Source organism: Mya arenaria, chromosome 5 (genome assembly GCF_026914265.1).
Source record: "Mya arenaria isolate MELC-2E11 chromosome 5, ASM2691426v1".
Taxonomy (NCBI): Eukaryota; Metazoa; Mollusca; class Bivalvia; order Myida; family Myidae; genus Mya; species Mya arenaria.
Window position 1 is genome coordinate 49,328,617 of NC_069126.1, and position 21,044 is coordinate 49,349,660.

Consider the following 21,044-nt stretch of genomic DNA (forward strand, 5'->3'; position numbering starts at 1 on the left):
AACCAGAAGGTAATTTTAAAAATAGAAGCATCTGAAGATGCATTGAATAATTCACATATGAAATATTAATTTCGTCTTTTGTAAATTATCCCAAACATTAATTCTACTTGAGAATGTAATGTGTACATTATTTTATTTTGTCTTGCAGCTTCAAACCTGATGACTTTATCACAGTCTTCTTGTCTTCATCCATGAAGAAAAAGCACTTCTATGTGGCAAAGGTAAATATTTACTCAATCACAATCAAAAATTAATATTGAAACAGCGATCCAATACATAAATGATCTGTTGTACGCACATTTATCATGTAAAGATATATTTTTTTCATTTCTTTCACAGGTCATGGAGATAGATGATGCTGAAATAAAACTGAGGTTCTTGACTGAGTCTACTAAGAACATCTATACCTGGCCCAACTCAGATGATATCTGCTGGGTACCAAAAAATGAAATTGGGAGGGTTTTATCACGACCAGAACTCATCGGAGGGCGTGGCATTAGGAAGCAATTTAATGTTGATGAAATTGAAATGTGCAGACATTATGTGTCTAAATAAGTACATATACGGTACTTTGTGGAACTGATATTATGTTAGAGATCAGTATTTTAAAGGAGACTTTATTACATTATACTAGTTATAAGATCTCATTTGTTGAATTTAAAAGCAAAAAGTATGTCCCAACCCTAACACTAAAGTACACAATTATCCTCATGGAAAAAAACATAAAAAGGTATACTGATTGCTGTATTACTAAATGTTGCCTTGTTACTGTTAAAAGTTGTGTTAAAATGTTTTCGTTAAAGACACTAAAATGTGCATCAAGTATTTTTAAGCCATTTATAATTACGGTAGTAAGCTTATAAGATTCAATATTTTCTTGATAAATCTCATTAATAAATCACACTCGGTCCAGACTGTACAATTTTGTGCTATAATTATGATTTTTAAGCTTCCCTGTATTGTGTGAAATACTTTTTAAAGTAATCTAATTACTAATAACACAAAAAAATCACAAAAATGTATATGCACTTTGAATGTCCCAACCCTAACGGTTAAAGTAAAAAATACTGACTCACTTTTAAAGCTATTATCTTTCAGATGGTTCATGTTAGAACCACGAAATTTAACAAATATGTAGATGTTTCATTGTTTCTTTTGTTCAGCTGTTAGTTTTTATGATAAATGTCCACATTACTTGAAATAAAATTTCTTTTTGTCATAATTGAGTTTCTTCTTTTTATTTTTTTCAAATATTAATTATTTTTTTCGGAAAAGTGATTTTGGCACATGTCAAACGCATAAATATTATCATTTATATCTTATGAACCTTAGAATGAATTTATTTGGTATCAAAAAGAACTCACTTTGTGTCAATTTCAATGTAAGTTTACCATGCGCTTTTAGGTTTTTTTGTGCTAGTTGGCTGTATCTATGGTGTTTTTTTTTTCAAAAACGGTTTCTTTGTTTTCCAAAAACAAACATTTTTTATCAACTTTGATGTTTTTTCTCTAATTTGAAACTAGAAAAAATAAATATAAAGACAATTTTTTTTTTGACAAAATGTCACACTTTATTTGCTATAGGCCATATGTCTACACTGAACAAAATTTCTAAATGTCCACTTTATGAAATTCATTAATATGAAAACTTCCCAATGTATCGACTTAAAAATTGAAACTACATCGTTATGCCTAGTACTCTATCGATGTTTATAAAGAAAATCACACCTTACGGTCGAGGTTAACCATGCGAGACGATAGGTGTGATTTCCGATTTTTTGGCACGAGAATCTCGAGGATTATGAAGTTATCTCTAATTCTCATGTTAACGCAATACATGTTGAATTTTCAACTCGAAAAACAGAAAAAATGGCTAGAATGACTATTGAAGAGCGGACAAGGGCCGTCGGCAGGATTGATGCAAGTATCCTGATTCGGCAAGTATGACCAATTTAGTAAATTAATAAATAAACTCCGATATAATGTGCGAACTAATATACAAAAAAATGTTCTGTTTAAACCAATGACGCATAATAATCAATGAATTTCAGGTTGCGCGGCTGTTTAATAGGCGACACTCGAGTATCCGTCAGCTGTGGGAGAAATTAAGAAGAACCGGAAGTGTTGCTGACATTCACCGGAGGCCCAAACGCAAAGTAACAACTCGCCACGAAGATAGATACATGGTTCTTTCTCACCTACTTAACCGTTAGACTCCGGCAACGTCAACGGCACGGCAGACCGTCGGCACGCACAACCGGCCAATTTGCCCACAGACCGTCCGCAACCGGCTCCGGGCCGTCAGTATTCGCGCCCGTCGACCACGGAAGGTTCCTGTCCTTACTGCGGGGCACAGAGCAGCACGTCTAATATGGGCGAGACGTAATCTACGGCAGACTTCCCGAAAGTTGAAAAAAAGTGGCAGACATTCGGTCTGACAAGACATAAAAATCTGTCAGACCGAAAGAAAATCTGTCAGACCGAAACAAAAGGAACAAAAAACGAAGTAATAACATTGCTTTATTCATCAATAGCAGCTTATTTCTTTATAAAGGCTTTATAGTATGTCTCTTATGAAAATCATCACTCTGTCAAAAGTTCATATTGATATTCAAAACACTCCTAATTATAATCAAGGTTTAAGTCCTGTTTTCACAGAGAGTGTTAAATCTCCATTTCAAGAGCCTGATGTAAGGACTTTTTCAGTGTTGGACTGGGTGACACCCTCCTGTGATGCCAATGGTTCTGGTGTAGTATGTTTGATTATATGCAGGCACATCTAGACTCTGCCTAAAAGTACAAATATATCATGGACATTGGATGTACAAATAAACTTTTATCAATAAAATAATGGGTTTTTTTTCACAAATAAAATGCCTTTCACAACATGCCAAATATTATATTACAGTGGTGAATTTAGATTACACTTACCTTATTATGGATTTAGTTTAATTTTAGTTTCTTTTGTACAGAATAAATTATTTTTTAAATTTAAAAGGTAGAGCTATTTTTTTAAGATAGAAGTAATAATTGCCTGCCAGCAAATTGTCCATAACTTTCTGTTTCTGGAGGTTTGAGTTTCACCATCATCATCGCAGGTTATTACTTGCTTTTCTTTGTCAATAACGAGTCATTTCCTATTTCTTTGCAATTTCACAAAATAATTCTTCCATGACATTTCGTATCATATTCATTTTCCTTTCAGAGCATTCATCGATTGAAAATTTTCTCTTTATTTAACTAGCATTCGTAAAGTGTTAGAGAAGCCATATTTGATGCGCAAATGACTGACATTATGTAACATGCGCACCGATTGGTTATTCTACGGGCGCTGTGCAAAAAGCAGCCAATGAAAACTTGTGTAACGTTTTTCTAAGGTCCTCATGCTAAAATCCGGTTACCGGAATTTTATGCTAAAATCCGGTCACCGGGAATAAAAAATAGCCAGACAGTCGGATCGATTTTTGTTCAGAAATCGTCGGACCGGATCCAAATTTGCCGGTCATGTCCGTCGGACCGACGACTTTCGGGAAGTCTGATCTACGGTTGACTAGAACTGACTGGGCTTATGTCATTTTTGTGGATGAAACCAGACTAAAGCTCCGTGGGTCAGACGGGCGCGTCCGCATTTACCGACGGAGGGGAGAGCGAAACAGGAAATGTTGTTTGAATGACGCAGACCAGTCCGGTGGTGGTTCTGTGATGGTCTGGGCAGGAATTTCCATGCACACAAAGACTCCAATTGTCCTTATCCATGGTTATTTAAACGCCCTGAGGTATCAGAACGACATTATTCAACATATTTTGATACCGCACATTCAAGCTAATCGAGGCATGATGTTGTTGCAAGACAATGCGCCTTGTCATGTTGCACGAGGAACTCAGAATATGCTGGCAACAAACAACATTCGTGTTAAAGATTTTTCGGCAAAAAGCCCAGATCAGAATCCAATAGAAAATGTGCGGGACTTGTTAAAGAGGAAAGTTAGGGCTTTGCCCTAACAACACAATGCCGACGAACTCAGGCTTGATATTCGTCGGATGTGGGACATTATCCCACATAACTACATGTACAGATATTTATGTGATTTCAATGAGGTCAAGGTGCCATGCAGTTATTGCTGCAAATGGTTGACACACAAGCTACTCAATTTAACACGTTATCCTGGACAGTTCTTGGTGACTTTCAATTTAATGGGTGACTAACTTTTAACAGTGTTGTTTGCAATGAATGAATAGTTCTAATGAAAATAAATTTTATTAAAATGTTTTCAATAAAATGCGTAAAACTTGTGTATTAAACAAGATATGAGATTTTGCCAGTTTATTTACATATTTTAATAGAACTTATAGTGGACGTTTAGAAATTTTGTTTCGTGTATTTATTTCCTTGGAAAAGCTTGTATCGCTCAAATAAAATTATCTGCACTTTTGACACCAAAATTGTAAGCCAGGCGGTTCAAATTTCTAAACATTCAAGATTGAAACTCAATATTTGTCAGGATTTCTGTTAATTTATTCACGTTCACTAGTCAATTACTTATAACATGAGTCAGCAATGGAACCAGTAGTCAGTTTTGTATTATATGGTTATTTTTTTAGTTTGCTAGTAGTATTTGTGTAGGTATATATGTAGTTAACTAAGGTATTAAAGGTAGTTAAAATTTCATATAATGTAGAAATTACCAGCAAAGCTTTTTTTCATGGCTGGTTTAGTTAAGTGTAGGATACTCTGATGACTGACTACAGACGAGTGACTACTGACAACTGGCTCAACCGATATTGCTGGTGATGAGCAGGAGGCAATCTTCATTCAAGTTTCGATGAAAATCTTAGGAACATTCAGTTTCTTTGTCGGGACATTTGAATTATATAAAATAAATGAAATAATTTAGAATAGACTATTAGTCTTTGTCACTGTAACTGCTATAAGCAATGCATTCAGTATAGTAAGAATTAATTGTATTGGGTAGAAGTTGTCGGACCGGGTAAAAAATGTCGCGATAGGTTAAAAATGTTGCGACAGGTAAAAAGTTGTTGCGACAGGTAAACATTTGGTCCTTGTCTATCGCAATGTCCTTTGAGCTAGAAAAAGTTTTCACATTGACTGGATGGGGAAATGAAAGAACATTTTATTTTGTTTCTACTTGAAAATTTCATACTTGAGGATGTGGCCATGTCCCTAGAGTCTAGTAATGATGGATAAGTCAGATCCAATTTAGATGCATATATTTTTTTTCCTTTTAACCCCCCCAATGAAGACATTTTCTAAAACACACTGTAATTTTGTAAATAATCCCATCTGTGAATGTTTGCTTATCCAACCACTGATTTATTGTAGCTTTTATAATGAACATAAAGTAAGAAACAAATTAAGCTCAGCATTACCATACTTTTTAATCTGTTCAAATACATAATATCATGTTTATAATATAGTGGAACATGAAAAGTTGCAAACTGATTTTATATAAAAATATATTTGATAAGATGTTTGATATGATGTGACTTCATAAATATTTGCTTTAGTTGCACAAAAACCAAGTTCAATGTGACTGATCAATAAAAATAGGCTTTGCAGAAGACGCTTGATATGGAAGCCATACCGGTAATAAGTTATGTTCAACACATTTCAGGTAAAGTCACATCACCCGATGGAAGACGAAGTTTCAAACTATTTGTAGAAAACGCCACATTTCAGGTAAAGTCACATCACCCGATGGAAGACAAAGTTTCAAACTATTTGTAGAAAACGACACATTTCAGGTAAAGTCACATCACCCGATGGAAGACGAAGTTTCAAACTATTTGTAGAAAACGCCACATTTCAGGTAAAGTCACATCACCCGATGGAAGACGAAGTTGCAAACTATTTGTAGAAAACGCCAGGAAACAATCCAATATTATCATCAGAATAAGTACAAAAGATGGCATAGACATAGATGGTACAGAGAAAGCAACATATATCATTCAGAAATTTCTAAAGGACATTGAAACAGAAATTAATAAATAGGCATTAATGAGAAAAATGAATTCCTATAACCTGAATTGAAGACAAAACATTTTAAGCCCAATTATCCAAGAAATAAGGAGAGTTATACTTAACACCCTAATTACGAAAGCAAGACAGTGGCTCGAGCTCTTATGAGCTGTATATAAAAAGAGCCTATGACTCTTCGGAGCTTGAGCTAAAGAACAGACATCATCATAAAACGTAAGTATGACTCGGTATTTTAAGATGCTTGATATAATGTGACTTCATAAATATTTGCTTTAGTTGCAAAACAACAAAAACAATTTGACTGACCAATAAAATAGGCTTTGTAGTAGACGCTAGAGAAGGAAGCCATTACCAGTAATACATTATGTTCAACATCGGTTCAGGTAAAGACACAACACCCAATGGAAGACGAAATTTAAACAATTTGAAGAACAGGTAATACATTATGTTCAGCATTGTTTCAGGAAAAGACACAACATCCGAAGGAAGACGAAATTTCAAACTATTTGTAGAGAACGCCAATGAAAATTCCAATTTTAACATCGAAATAAGTACAAAAGATGGTATAGACATAGATGGTACAGAGAAGGCAAAATATATTATTCAGAAATAAGGACATTGAAAAAGAAATTAATCAGCTGTATATAAAAAGAGCCAATAACACTTCCGAACGGACAACATTATAAAACATAAAATTTAGTATTTAATATGACTCGATATTTTAACTAATATCACAATTATTTGAGGGCTTATTTGAGAAATCGGAAAATGCAGAGCTATATATATAATTATTTTTCACTTGTATTTCGGCTTTTTTGTAAACATATGCTTTATGGAGTTATAAGACCAATTCATCCACTAAACACATGCTTGTTTACAAACGAAAACTTATTTTCACGCAAGAAGCTTTTATATAACACTAGTATTAGCGAGTGCTTTTAATAAAGATAACTTATTAAAAAAATGTTATATGTATTACTCCTCGATGTGTTCAAAGTCAATAAGCCAGATTCTATTTAAACAAAGACTGTATCTACTCGGCATTCTTCTGCGGATGTTGGTGTTGAAAACATACCCACAGACTCGTGCTCTCGTTCTTACACAGGATTGAGCCTTTCAGTGTTTATGACCATTTCAACTTTGTCGACATTTGGAAAAAAGTGGCAAAATATTCTAGGACAATGTCGCTGTGACAGCTCTTTTACCCTTGCTTAATTGGTAATATTCTAGCAAATCTAACATTATTTTTATTTTGTGTTAATGATGAAGATTTATTAGAATAAAATAAAACATTTTCTATCCAAATTTAAGAGGTAAGCACCATAGTTCGACTTGATTTTGTGATAAAAAATAATACATTTGGCTCATGTTTTGAAACAAGGTATGACAATTTTAATTTGATGAAATCATCCTTTGTGATTTTCCTTAAGACTCATCCTGTACTCATTTCAAGACTGATCCTGTATTTTTCATTGAATTAAAGTGCATTATTATTTACGACGACTCGTGACCATCTTTTATGAACAACACAAGCACTGTGTATACCTCTGACTACTTATTAAAATATTAAGTTATTTCTGTATTTCTAAACCAAGTATTTGCTCTCGATTCCAGTGATCTAAGTGTGTGAATTTTATTTTCAGATAATTTGCAAGTTCGTTCAAAAATGTTTATCCTTCTATTATTTCCAATTATATTTTTTGTTATCGATTGCAATTTTTCCAGTAATTATTGTTTATGTGTTGTTTGTTAGGCAAATCCTTTTTTTATTTTTTGGGTTACAAGAATTTTTGGAAAAAATGTCCACTGGGTGGTCGAAAAAAAAAAAAAGGAAAAAAAGTCACAAAACATACTCTTAAAGGGTGAAAATCAGAGAACAACATAAAAACATTGAAAATTTATATCATTTACTTGACATTTTAAATTCTTAAACTGCTATTTAAATGCATGTTTTAATACATTCAAAGTTCTAATTAAACACACAGTTTAAATCTTGCATACTGTGCATATAAAACATCAATGAAATTGACTATAAAACATGTTTACATGTATAAACTACGCTTTTTATCAAAGATACATTGAATATCAGTCAGCAAGACATTTGTTTAGCTTTAAGCGTATGCTAAAGCAAAAGTGAATGCAGAACACTTAAAACTGACCCATATTAAATTGAAAAAATAGAGAAGGCGAATTTCAGCATTAAAATACACAAAAATTGCCCTGTATTAAAACAATGCATTACATTTTCTAAACATTGCTTCAGTTATTTCAATATTGGAAAATGTCAATAAAGTGAAATAGTTACCAATTTTGTAAATAAGGAAGTAACATTTTATTAAGACATTTGAGCTTTAATATTGTGAAAACAATTCCAGAAAAACTAAAAACCAAACTAGACCTTGATTTAAGTTTTAATAACCTTTACCACGCGGGGTCATAGTTGTGTGTAACCCGATCCATGCTAAGTCCGGATTTTTTCGGACCGCGATATTTACCATTGGATGTTCACCAAATCCATTTCAAATTCAAATCTTGCAGCAAAGTACCATATCAGTACATAAAAATCACATAGCAAAATAATAAATCTAGCGTGTGACTTAACTTTATGTACCAATGATAGTAACAGAGAAATCCATAATTATGTATTGGATATTTTCATCTTCTCCCAGCTCCGCCATTTTGTGTATACATGCGTTCACAGGGTATCTATATTTCATGCTTGTTTATTTTTCATTTTAAAGAGTATTCCTTGGCTACAACAACAAATCTCATTTATACTTAAGTGAAGTTTTAAATTGTACGAACCCGGATACCTTAAGGAAAACAGCAATTTTTGTTAAAATCTTAGTTAATCACTTTAAACGAATCTGATCATGTATTTTATAGTTTTTCATTTGATATCTCATAACTATATCGATTATATTGTATCCTAATTCAAAGAAATGAATTTGTTTTGTCATAAAAAAATAATACTATTTAAACTAACCACATTCCCCTTACTAATTATATTTGTTTTGTATAATGATAAACTCTAAACCTGTTGTAAAGCCGCCATTAACCCACATATTTATACCTGTGTTAACATATATATATATTTCGTTTTTACATGCTTTTACTTAAATGTATACTGTGATATAATAAAAAAATATTGAGTTAAGTTGAGTATAGTGAAATGTCAAGTTCATTACAAATTAAAATGGACTTATTCAAAATAGTTTTTCGTGTTGTTTTATGTAAATGTTTTGCACACAACTCCTGGCATTAGTAAATGTCGTTGACACATGTGTTCAACTCTTTCAATGTTTTTACTCTACTATTAACCCAAACATGAATAAACATGTAATCTAGAATAAACACAAGCTTTACATTGACTCAATGACAAGTATTTCCAAACCATTTTGTGATTTAAAATCCATAAACACCACCGACCGAACCTTGTGAAACTAGGTCACCGGTGTTAACTTAATTAGAACTTAGAAATTTAATACTTTCGATTTCACCACTCACACTTTATAGTGCACTGTTATTTGATATTTAACCATAAAATGTTATAAAATGTTTTTTCTCACACATACTTTACAGATATTTGTGTCTACTTATTCGATGGCAGCCGCTGACACTTTTATTTATTATCTACAAACAACATTTTCATGACCTAAATTGGCGGGGAAAATCAACAATCACGAGACAGTTATTGTTTGTGTCGGCTGTTAGATTTGCCAATGTTTATTGCCATTGTTATTTTAACAACTCCTGCATATTTTAATTAATTATTTCTAACAAAGAATAACTGCTATCGTCAATTCCGCAATTGCCAAAGGCGCTGTCATAACAGTTGACTGGCTCACATGCTATCACTATAAATTGGCAAATACGACTACGGAACAACAAACCAGTCGAGATCTACTGCATTTGTACTCTTATCTGTTTGTTTTTCTTTCGTTTCGCAACAAAATCAATACGGTCGGGAAAATAATTTTGAAAAAAAAAAGTGAAATTCATTTTTTATTTTTTGGAAAATTAGACCCGCCGGTTTTGTAACCCAATTTATATAAAAGTAGTGGCCTTAGGCCACACCAAATTGATATTTCGTTCCGCGGATTTACCGCTCCTATTTTTTTGAAAATGTAAAAAAAATATTTTTATTTTTTTGTGCGCCCGCACCTCCATTTTGATCGCCAAGTAGATTTTTTTCAGGTAATAATTTATTTAAAGGCTAAAAATAATCAAGTATAATTTTTCTACGCTAGTTTTCGTGTTTTTGTAAAGGGAAGTTACCGATGCGTAGTGTTTTTATACTGTATATCGATCGGTTTAGCATGGGTTTCAATAAATTCAATCAAAATGGCGGATTCCGGTATAAACAATGTGGCTCGAAGTTTGGAAATTAAATCTTATTTTTTACAATAAATATGTTTTAAGCATGCTTGAAGTCATTGTTGATCGTCTCATGCACTAAAGGATCATTATTTAAAGCAAGCATTATGCAATGAAGCATGTGTATCTAAGACTGGTAGCGATTATATTGCGTAATAAGTGACTCGTTTTGAATGGAAATCGGACAGGTCATATTAACTGGAACATGAGTTATTGTTTGGTCCAAATTGATGTGTCAAGCTCATTTTTGATCAAATTCTGACAAAACAACAGTTATGAACAAATATCTTTTCACAAATAGCGATATAAACACTGGACTGGATATACCTCAACATAAGTAAGGGGCTAAGTTTATCACCTTATATTTTGTTTTTATTTGCAGCATAATCCGGGATGGTAATATACTTGTCAATTGTAACCACTGCCCCGCCCACCCCTCGCCCTTGTTCCAGGGGTATAACGGGGACAGCAGAGGCAATGGACTGTGTTTTTACCTTTCAGGTGGCCCCGCAGTGCCTAGTGAAAGTAGTTTTGTCTTCATATTGAAGATATACAGGAGTGGGCCTCACATAGGTATTCGGGGTTGCGGGGCCATTTGGCATGGATTTTACCAGCAGTATGTCCCTGCAGTTGGTTATTTTACCCGAGTCAAAGTCCCCCCTTTCCGGACTTGGGAGCATATACAATTGGAATTGGCTGGTGCATTAAAACATCTCAATAACCCCAAAAAGTACTCAGAGAAATACCCTTGTTCTTTTTGTTTTAATAAGCACATGTCATTGCATTTCCTGTGATAATAAAAACAAAATTTAGTCTATGTTATATGGAGTCTGATGTTTGATGATGCCTGTGTAAGTGATCATTTTTTACAAATCCCAAATCAATCCTAAGTTATGTCTAAATACAGTTGCATATGATGTTAAACTGATTCAGGTAGATTTATATAAGTCGTTTCAAACTTTTTAATAAAAGCAGGGTTATTTATTATTATGAATGATCGTCATATTAAAGTATGTTTTAATTATATAAGACATTAGATTTATCGATATAATGTTTGTACTAAACACGGATGAATAAATAGTATGTATTCCGACATTTTCCCAATGTCCATTAGAGGTTCAGTTCAAGATGGCATTAAAATGGGTTTAAGGGCAATTATTTTGAACAATCTTTCTTATTTATATTGAATATAAGGAAAAATATATTTTTCGCTCTTCGCTCGCTTCGGTTTTTATGAAAACTGAAAAAACTTTTTTCTTTTTTTTCGCTCGCTCGCTCCAATTTTTTTTGGCAAAAATCCGAAGAACTAAACATTAATTTGGTGTGGCCTTATATAGAAAAAAATCCTTTTAATGCCATGCTAAGGATAACGCGATTGAGTTTGTTCTTTATGAATTAATTTCTTGGAAAAAAATGAGATTGTTATAGAAGTGAATGTTATCTGATTACCTTAAAGCATACTTATATATGTTGATTTAGAAGGCCTGGAAACAACTCTGTCATTTTATTGGTTAGAGATAAAGTTGGTGGTTGCGCATATATATATATATATATATATATATATATATATATATATATATATGTATATATATATATATATATATATATATATATATATATATATATATGCGCAACCACCAACTTTATCTTTATCTCTATATATATATTGATATATTCTAGATACTGTTTAATCTTAGGCAACACCAATTTAATATTAAATTTGTCATTTGTGTGGCACTCAAAACAGAGCTTGCAAAGAAGTATAACAAATGGTATTTTAGAACAATATTTACCATTTAAAATAAATATCAACCTTGTAAATGTGAGTTAAAGATACTTTATAAAAAGTAAAAAAAAAAAAAAATGTCAGATACTTTATAAGACCAGCTTTTTATCCTTTACACATCATGCATTAATTGCAATTTTTCTGTGTATTCTGGAGAGCTTAACAATAAAGATATTTATAACATAATTTACGGCACAGGAGTGATATTACCACATGCAATATTTTTCATTTACAACTAGTGTTATAACTATGCAAATCAGACAACAATGTTCCTGCGAACCATATTATGCAAAAATCGGAACACAAGTAGTGTTGATTTGGATTTATGTGGCTATGGCTGTTTTAAATGCAATGTTCTGACAGCAATAGCCACATAATTCCAAATCAACACAATGAAATATCAAACATCCTATACTCCAGTGAAAATACCTGCACAATGCTCAGTTTATGCACACAGTTCGCCACCAATGCTTAAGTTCACAAAATCAGTGATTCCACATGAAATATCTCTTTTTCGGATGAATTTTGGTGCTCCGATTCAAGGAGGTAAAACTCATTAATGAAAATGGCGAAATTCCATGTAATCCAACAGCTACTTTTGGTAATGTTAATTCTTATTGCAAAATAAGAAATAGTTAAATTAATGAATTTCAGAAACTCTTTATTTCCATTTATTTTACCATTATTTTACCCTTAAAATCATTTTTTGCACCATGTTTTTGTTCTATACAATCACAGCTAATGTGATGTCCGATTTGACAAAAATCCGCTCAATATATTCTATGCATTTTAACACATTTTTTTTTCATTTTCTTTGAGTTGTAGATGTGTAGAATCCGGGCTTCAATACCTCTATATACAAATACAGTATTCAATGTGTTTAGACTGCCAGAGGCTTATATTCACAGATAGAGTGTAGTGCATACCATCACATGTACATAAACTATAACAGAGGAGTTGATGTGAATGTTCAAACTCTCTGTCCAGATAAAAGGGGTGTTGAAACAGTGCCTCTGAGAATGAAAAGAGTCTAATTTTAGGTTCAAATTTACAGATAGAGAATAATGAACCCCACAACAGGTATGAAGACCATAACAGAGGAACTATGGTAAAGGCTCAAACACTCCGGTTAGAGAACAGGGGTGTCAAAGCAATGATGAAAGACCTCTAAGATTGAAAAGAGTATATTACAGAATACCACAATGTATATTGACTATAACAGAGGAGGAGATGCATAGCTTCAAACTCTCTGGCTGTATAAAATTCAAAGAAATCAAGAGATGTTAAAGCAGGGCTGCAACACCTCTTAGAATAATATAGTATTGTGCAGGCTACCACAATGTATATAGACTTCAACAGAGGAGTTGATGTAAATCATCAAACTCTGGCTGTAAACAGTGAAACAAGAAGAAAGGTGTTAAAGCAGTAGATAACAAAAACTTAGAAAAACTTTCTTAAAATTTGTTAATGGTTAGTAAAATATTATATCAATGTTCAAAAGTCGGGGGCATAAACAGGACTAAAACTTGAAGGCCCGGTAGTTCTAGGTGAGTTTGGGAATAAGATAATCCCCCCACTGCAAGATTTCTTTATAACTAGAAGCGAAATGGGGTAATATGTGAACATTCCAGGTGAGAAAAGGCACAATCGTATCCGTTATATATACTTTTCACACACTTATTAATATACGCATTGATTGCATTAAAATCAATCAATACACCCTGCACATCGTTTAAATAAACACCAAACTTGCTTTGGTAATACATGTATTCAAACAAACTTTCGAGTCTTTTCAGATTGGTACTCGTGAGTGGTGATTGGAACTCGTGAGTGATACTCTATAAAGTCCCGTTTTTTAGCGCGTGCGATGATGTAATATAACCTACGTCATCAAAATATTATCGGCTGGATAAACAAACAAGATGGCTGCTGAAAGACCACTAGCGAGAGCTTCAAGTGCAAAAGACTGGTGTTGGACCATCAACAATTATACTAGAGAGGACTGTGAGTTACTAGAGACTGTTGATGTGCAATATATTTGTTACGGAAGAGAAGTTGGCGCCAGCGGGACGCCGCATCTCCAGGGCTTCATGCAAATAAAAAAACGCATGCGAATGACAGCTATAAAGAAGATAGCACCCTTCCAGAAAGCTCATCTGGAGAAGAGGAGAGGCACGGCTCAAGAAGCGAAGGACTACACCTCCAAAGACGACGAAACAACATGGGTGGAACGTGGATTTATGTCGGAGCAAGGGGTAGGCCAACTTAAAACTTTGACTGATATGGCACTTAAGGGACATGATGCTGAGGACTTGTATGAACAAGATGGCGGCTGTTTTGTAGCCCATAAGCGTAAGATAGATGAAGCCGTAGGTGCTATTAAGCAATGCCAAGAAAAGAAACGTCTCAAGACTGCCATGAGTGAGGGGAACGTGGAGCTCAAGACATGGCAAGACTGGTGCACACACCACCTTGATTGCCAGAACGACCGCAGGGTGCTGTGGATCGAGGACAAAGTATGAGATACAGGCAAGACTTTTCTAGCTAAATGGCTTGTTGCCAATCGTGGAGTCAATTCAGGTTTAATTGCAGTTTTGGTTTATATACATTTTGTCATTTTCCAAAATAAGTGTAGATATAGGCCCTCAATGCCTATATGTAGCTATGCCACTATGCAAATTAGTAGTCAAGTTGCTGATTGCTAATAGTATATCGCATCCTGATTTTTTTATGGTGATGTTTTAAAAAAAGTATGTTTCCAGCATGTTGGGGAGACTCAATGAATTTCTTGTATTTTATATAAACCGTCGATATAACGGCAAGACTTTGATGAGTACTTGTCTTCTGCTTTCTGAAGAATAAATCCTCAAACGGGTTCAGATTCAAGTTATCTTTAAAACCGTCTTTGGCTGGCTAGAACTGTTCCGGCATGTGCCGTCTTTTTGTTCAAATATTTTACACCGGTAATCATTTGAAAGACAAGTTGAGCTAATACATGTAGGTGTAAATTTTAATCATGTTTTTCTTTTTTTCTTCCCAGTTGTAGTACAGCTTTTATGAAACCCTATTATCAAAAAGTCTGAAACCTATTTATTTTCTAGGGCAGACTGTGTATGTTTCAAACCGTAAGGCCACACAAAATTAATAACTTGTTCATCGGATTTCCCGCACCCATTTCTTCAGAAAAGCAAAAAAAAAATTTTTTCATTTTTTTATCACTTGCGCCCGCACCATCTAAAAAAACAGTTATTTTTTTACGAGCGCTAATTTGTTAATAGAATGTAGCCTTTTCCCTTGTAAGCACCGGCTAGTCTCAATCATGCAGCCGCTCCAATAAGAGTCAATGAACGATATAGAGCCGGATACAAGCGTCCAGATGATCGAGACTAAGTTGGCAACATGATTATACTTCCTGAATCTCGAAAATTACGTGAACAAATGTCAATTCTACCACCATTTTAATTTTGATTAAATTTTGGACAAATGTGTTTGTTTTAATTTGGTTTCCGCTTAAAAGTGCTGAGTTTCATCTAGAATGACAGTGATTATCCAAAGTTTGAATTTGGTTCGGACATGTTTGACGGGAATTCGGATGACCGTTACCTTGAAAAGACAGTTTCCAATCGGTCATCTATACCTACTACACCTGTCCAGTTAAAAACTTCAGGTGTGTATTTTAACTTCTTTGATGTTAGCAAATATGATGTATTTTTTTTTTGTATTATTTGTTGCCTTCAAAAATATACATTTAATGATTTATGCATGTTTGTTTATATTTTGCTACAGATCAGAGTAGTGTTTATTTAATTCATATGCTATGCATGTACAGTAATAGAAAAATAAAGTTTGGCCAAGAAACAAGCACCCCGTTTCTTGTGTTATCATCAAACTGTTTCTGTAATGCAAACTACATTATACTACAATGAACATTTATGTATACCCGGTAATATAGCTTATTAACATTTCAGATTCCTCCGATGCAGCGGATCATGAAATTCCTGTCCCAATGAGGCAACGAGGGTGTGCTCGTGGTGGAGGCCGTGCTCGTGGAGGCCTTGGTCGCCGATGAGTCAATGTTCGTGGACAGTAGGATGACGCTAAAAAATAACCTGACTGACATTCCTATGTGCTTCATGCAATCCAATGAGTTTTACCATTCACAAAAAACATCAAACAAGCGGATTGTGTATATTTTTTTAAATATTAGTCAAAAAGGATAAAACAAATGGTGTCAGACTGTGTGATTGGAAAAAGGTATTAATCACATTTTGTGTTGCGAAGAAATGTTTGTAGACTTTTTAGATGTTCATTTGTATATTTAAACTATATATGGAAATCATTCAAGTGTTAAATATTTATGCTGATAGGTTTTTGTCGATGAAAAATATTGCATATTCTTGTATTTTCTTGAACTATTTTTTTGCTTTATTAGAAAATCACACAATCAGTATTTGCAGTACAAAAGAAGTAAAAGTGTCTTTTGTATTTCTATTACTTGTCTAAATTTGAACAAGATATCTAAAAAAATTAAGGAAAATCTGCATGTTTAAAAAAGATAGGCGTTAAATTCTGAGAAAGCCTAAAATCAATCTGGAGCTGGCTTGAATTTTCTGTGACATATTTGGTGCTGAAATGGTTTACAATACGATGTAAGATTTTTGTAAAATATTTTCCAGAAATAAGATGGGCTACCAAGGCCAATCGTGTAGTCATTGCAAGAGTGATAGCTGTAGTTTATATTTGATTGCAAATGCCTATATTTATTTTGTGAGTTATTTTTCAAGTCACCTTGTCTATTTCCATGGCATGAGATATGACAATGTATTTTAATAGAGAATTATTTTTAACCAAGTTTTCCTAAGAGAAAATGGAAAACCTAGTTATAGATTTGGATATGCCATTGGGCAAGCAGGTGGCTGTGACGATTGGTGCTTGTGTCCAGGCTTTAACTGGAAAACTGTGGTTTTAAGTTCTCTCATTTATTAAATATTTTAAAGAAATACATTTGCTTGATCTGAAATAGCATTTGTTTGATCTCAAATTTTATATTTGTAAATAATTATCTTTTAGTGTTATCATTCTTTCACTGGATGTTAACCTTGTACTGTTTACAATATCATTGTTTAGTTAATAAGTGAATAAAAAGTGAGCAAAAGTGAGTTAAATGACTATATATATTTGTTCGCTCTTCGGTCGCCCCTCTTTTTTGCTAAATGCAAAACAAATATTGCTATTATTATTTCGCTCGCTCGCCCCATTTTATTTTTTTTGAAAAAAATCCGATGAACAAGTTATCAATTTGGTGTGGCCTAACCGCGTCGTAACTAGTGTTTTTGCACTATGTACTGTGCATTGAAATCCTCCGTCTGCAGATAGAGTTGGGACCCCTAATCATTGAAGTACTTGAGGTTTAGCTATAAGTTTATTATTGTTTGTTTTATTATTAAGGTAATGCATACTTTGAAAAGATTTACCTTTTATGCACCAGTCAATTGTAACCAGGCCCCCAGGTCCAGAGAATAGCGGGGACTTTGAATTTCGGTCCAGTCAACCGCGACTAAAATCCCTGTCCTGCGGGGACGAACAGATAGTAAAATCCCCGACAAATGCCCCCCGCACCCAAGGGACCCTAGGTTAGGCCCATTCCCCGCTTTATTTAAACCTAAGACAAAACCACCGCATTCACCGGCACTGCGGGGCCCACCTGAAAGGTAAAAGAACAGGCCCATTTCACCGGCTATCCCCCGGGACCTGGGGGGAGGGTGGTTACAATTGACTGGTGCATAAATTTATTATGGGATAAAAGTGTGCTCGTCAACTGGTGTAAATCCCCCAGTAAATTTACATTTTAATGACCTTTCAAAGGTTGTACCTAACAGTCCTTGATACACACCTACTTTTGGATGTAGTATATATGCACTGTATTGTCTGTTCTGTGTTTTTTTGCTGTTGTTGCATGTTTCTTGCTTGTGATTTGTTGTTTTTGTGTTAATGTCTTTATCCTGTGCTATTAAACCGGGTTTATGTTTAATTTGTTTGGCTACTGACCTTGTTTCAGTTGTTCTTCACATTAATAATAATATTAACTACAAGTCGTCACTTCAGTGCAAAACTCAATAGCTGCATTTAAAAAAAAATCAGGACATTTCTTTTTAGTAAGTTTTAATATTGCAATCATTGAAATAAGACTGTTGAATGAACAAGCCCGAATTCATATACTATAGCCTGACTCCGAGTGATTTGTGACTTCATTTTTTCTTCAAATATTTTACATTTTAAAATCATTTGGAAGGAGATTAGCAAATACAAGTCGCTTTTTTTAATGTTTTTCTTTATTTTTTCCCAGTGTTAGTACAATGATGCTTTTTGTTATGAAACTCTATGATCACACAGTTTTAAACCTTTATTTTATAAGGCAGACTGTGTGGGATGTTTTTAGTTTCTAACGATGACTGCATCGTGTCCTCTGAATTGTTTCTCTCCGTCTGCAGATAGAGTTTGGATCTCTAATCATAGAAGTACTTGGGGTTTACCTTTACGTTTATTATTATTATTTGTTTTATTGATAAGTTTCCTCAAGTTAATTTTTGCGTTTTATCTTCATTAAGGATTGTTGGGATAATAGTGAGGTTTGTGCACATAAACTGGTTTAAACCCCCAGTAAATTTACATTTTACTGACCGTTCCAAGGCGGTACCTAACAATTCTTGATAAACATACCAATTATTATTATTATATATATATATATATATATATATAGTATGTATGCACTGTGCTGTTTGTAGAGTTTTGTGCTGTTCTGTGTTTCTTGTTTGTGAGTTTGTGTTCTATGTCTTTGAAGTTTACCAAGTGCCACTAAATCGGGTTTATGTTTAAACTTTTTGCTAACGAGCTTGTTTCTGTAGCTTTTTGCATAAATATTGGCATCAAATTTTTGAACAAGCCCTCCTATATAAAATTCAGAATTTGAGCAAGCCCGGAAGACATTTTACAAGTGCAGGGCTTGCGGGTTTGTGTTAATTTCGACCACTGATTTTGTAGTTATTTATGTCTGTTTTTTCTTTCTCCGTAAAACAAGGAAACCCAGTATTTAAAAAAAATATTTTTGAGTTATTATTTTCTTATACTTGAGATATTTGAACAATTTACACTTATCTGGTTTTGACACTGGATAGGAGCAATGGTCAACAATCGCAGAAAAAAACGGATTCATAGAAATTTTACCATCAACATGGACCTTGATGAAATAGAAGTGCCTAGGCGGTACATATAAGGACCCAATGGTAGTCAACTTATTACTCAACTGATTGGAGATAAGCTGGAGCGGAATACAAGTCGCTCAAGAGCCCTGACAGTTCGTGAAGAAGTTTTCCTTGCCCTGAGATACTATGTTTCAGGCTCATTTATGCAGGTATATATTTCATAATTATTTAAGAGTTACTTTATCAACTTACTTGTAATTCAATTACTTGTCTTTAGTCTGGTTTATTTGATAGACTTGTTTTTACAAACTCTTTCAGTTAGTTGGCGATTCAACTGGCCGCGACAAGGCAAAGTCGAGCCTTGTTATCGCCGATGTCACGGACAATTTGGTGGTCAGAGCAGACCAGTTTTTCAAGTGGTCCAGCCCTAAACAGCAGCTGGATATCACCAAGGCTTTAAAAAAAAACTCAGTTGCCGGTCTCATTTACTTGATAGGCGCTGTTGATGGATTGCATGTTCGCATCATAATTCCTAAAGACGGACATTCTTTTTAGCTCACCTGTCACTTTGTGACAAGGTGAGCTTTTGTGATCGCCTTTTGTCCGGCGTCCGTCGTGCGTCGTCCGTCAACAATTTACTTAAAAGACATCTCCTCCTTAACCGCTGGGCCAATATTAATAAAACTTCATAGGGATGTTCCTTGGGTGGTCTTCTATCAAAGTTGTTCAAAGAATTTAATTCGATGCAGAACTCTGGTTGCCATGGCAACCAAAAGGAAAAACTTTAAAAATCTTCTTCTCCCAAACCCTAGGCCGTTGATATATGGTAGGTAGGATCACCAAATGGTCCTCTACCAAGATTGTTCAAATTATGGCCCTGGGGTCAAAATTGGCCCCGCCCCGGGGAGTCATGGGTATACTTGATATGTTTATAGTTAAAACTTCAAAAATCTCCTCTTAACTTACTTGGACTAGAGCCTAGATATTTGGCATGATTCATCGTCTAGTGGACCTCTACAAAGTTTGTTCAAATTATGGCCCTGGGGTCAAAATTGGCCCCGCCCCGGGGGGTCATGGGTTTTCTTTTTATGTTTATAGTGAAAACCTTAAAAAATCTTCTCCTCTGAACTTACTTGGCCTAGAGCTTAGATATTTGGCATGATTCATCGTCTAGTGGACCTTTACAAAGATTGTTCAAATTATGGCCTTGGGGTCAAAATTGGCCCCGCCCCCTTGGGGGGTCATGGGTTTTCTCGATATGTTTATAGTGAAAACTTCAAAAATCTTCTCCTCTGAACTTACTTGGCCTAGAGCTTAGATATTTGGCATGATTCATCGTCTAGTGGACCTCTACAAAGATTGTTCAAATATGGCCCTAGGGTCAAAATTGGCCCCGCCCCAGGGGGTCATTGGTATTCTCTATATGTTTATAGTTAAAACTTCAAAAAATTTCTTCTCTGAACTTACTTGGACTAGAGCTTATATATTTGGCATGATTCATCGTCTAGTGGACCTCTACAAAGATTGTTCAAATTATGGCCTTGGGGTCAAAATTGGCCCCGCCCCGGGGGGTCATGGGTTTTCTCTATATGTTTATAGTGAAAACTTCAAAAATCTTCTCCTTTGAACTTACTTGGACTAGAGCTTAGATATTTGGCATGATTCATCGTCTAGTGGACCTT

The 21,044-nt window shown here is 34.3% G+C and overlaps 1 protein-coding gene across 1 annotated transcript; it reads left to right on the top strand.

Annotated features, from left to right (window-relative positions):
- Positions 1–14,082: 14,082 nt before the first annotated feature.
- Positions 14,083–16,229, top strand: LOC128235765 (uncharacterized). Its single transcript, XM_052950562.1, has 3 exons — positions 14,083–14,676; positions 15,262–15,271; positions 16,129–16,229. Exons 1-3 carry the CDS (start codon positions 14,083–14,085, stop codon positions 16,227–16,229), a joined length of 705 nt encoding a protein of 234 aa, XP_052806522.1.
- Positions 16,230–21,044: the final 4,815 nt, after the last annotated feature.

Excerpts from the sequence above, each read along its gene's own strand:
- LOC128235765 (XM_052950562.1), top strand. The coding sequence starts at position 14,083 with ATGGCTGCTGAAAGACCACTAGCGAGAGCTTCAAGTGCAAAAGACTGG.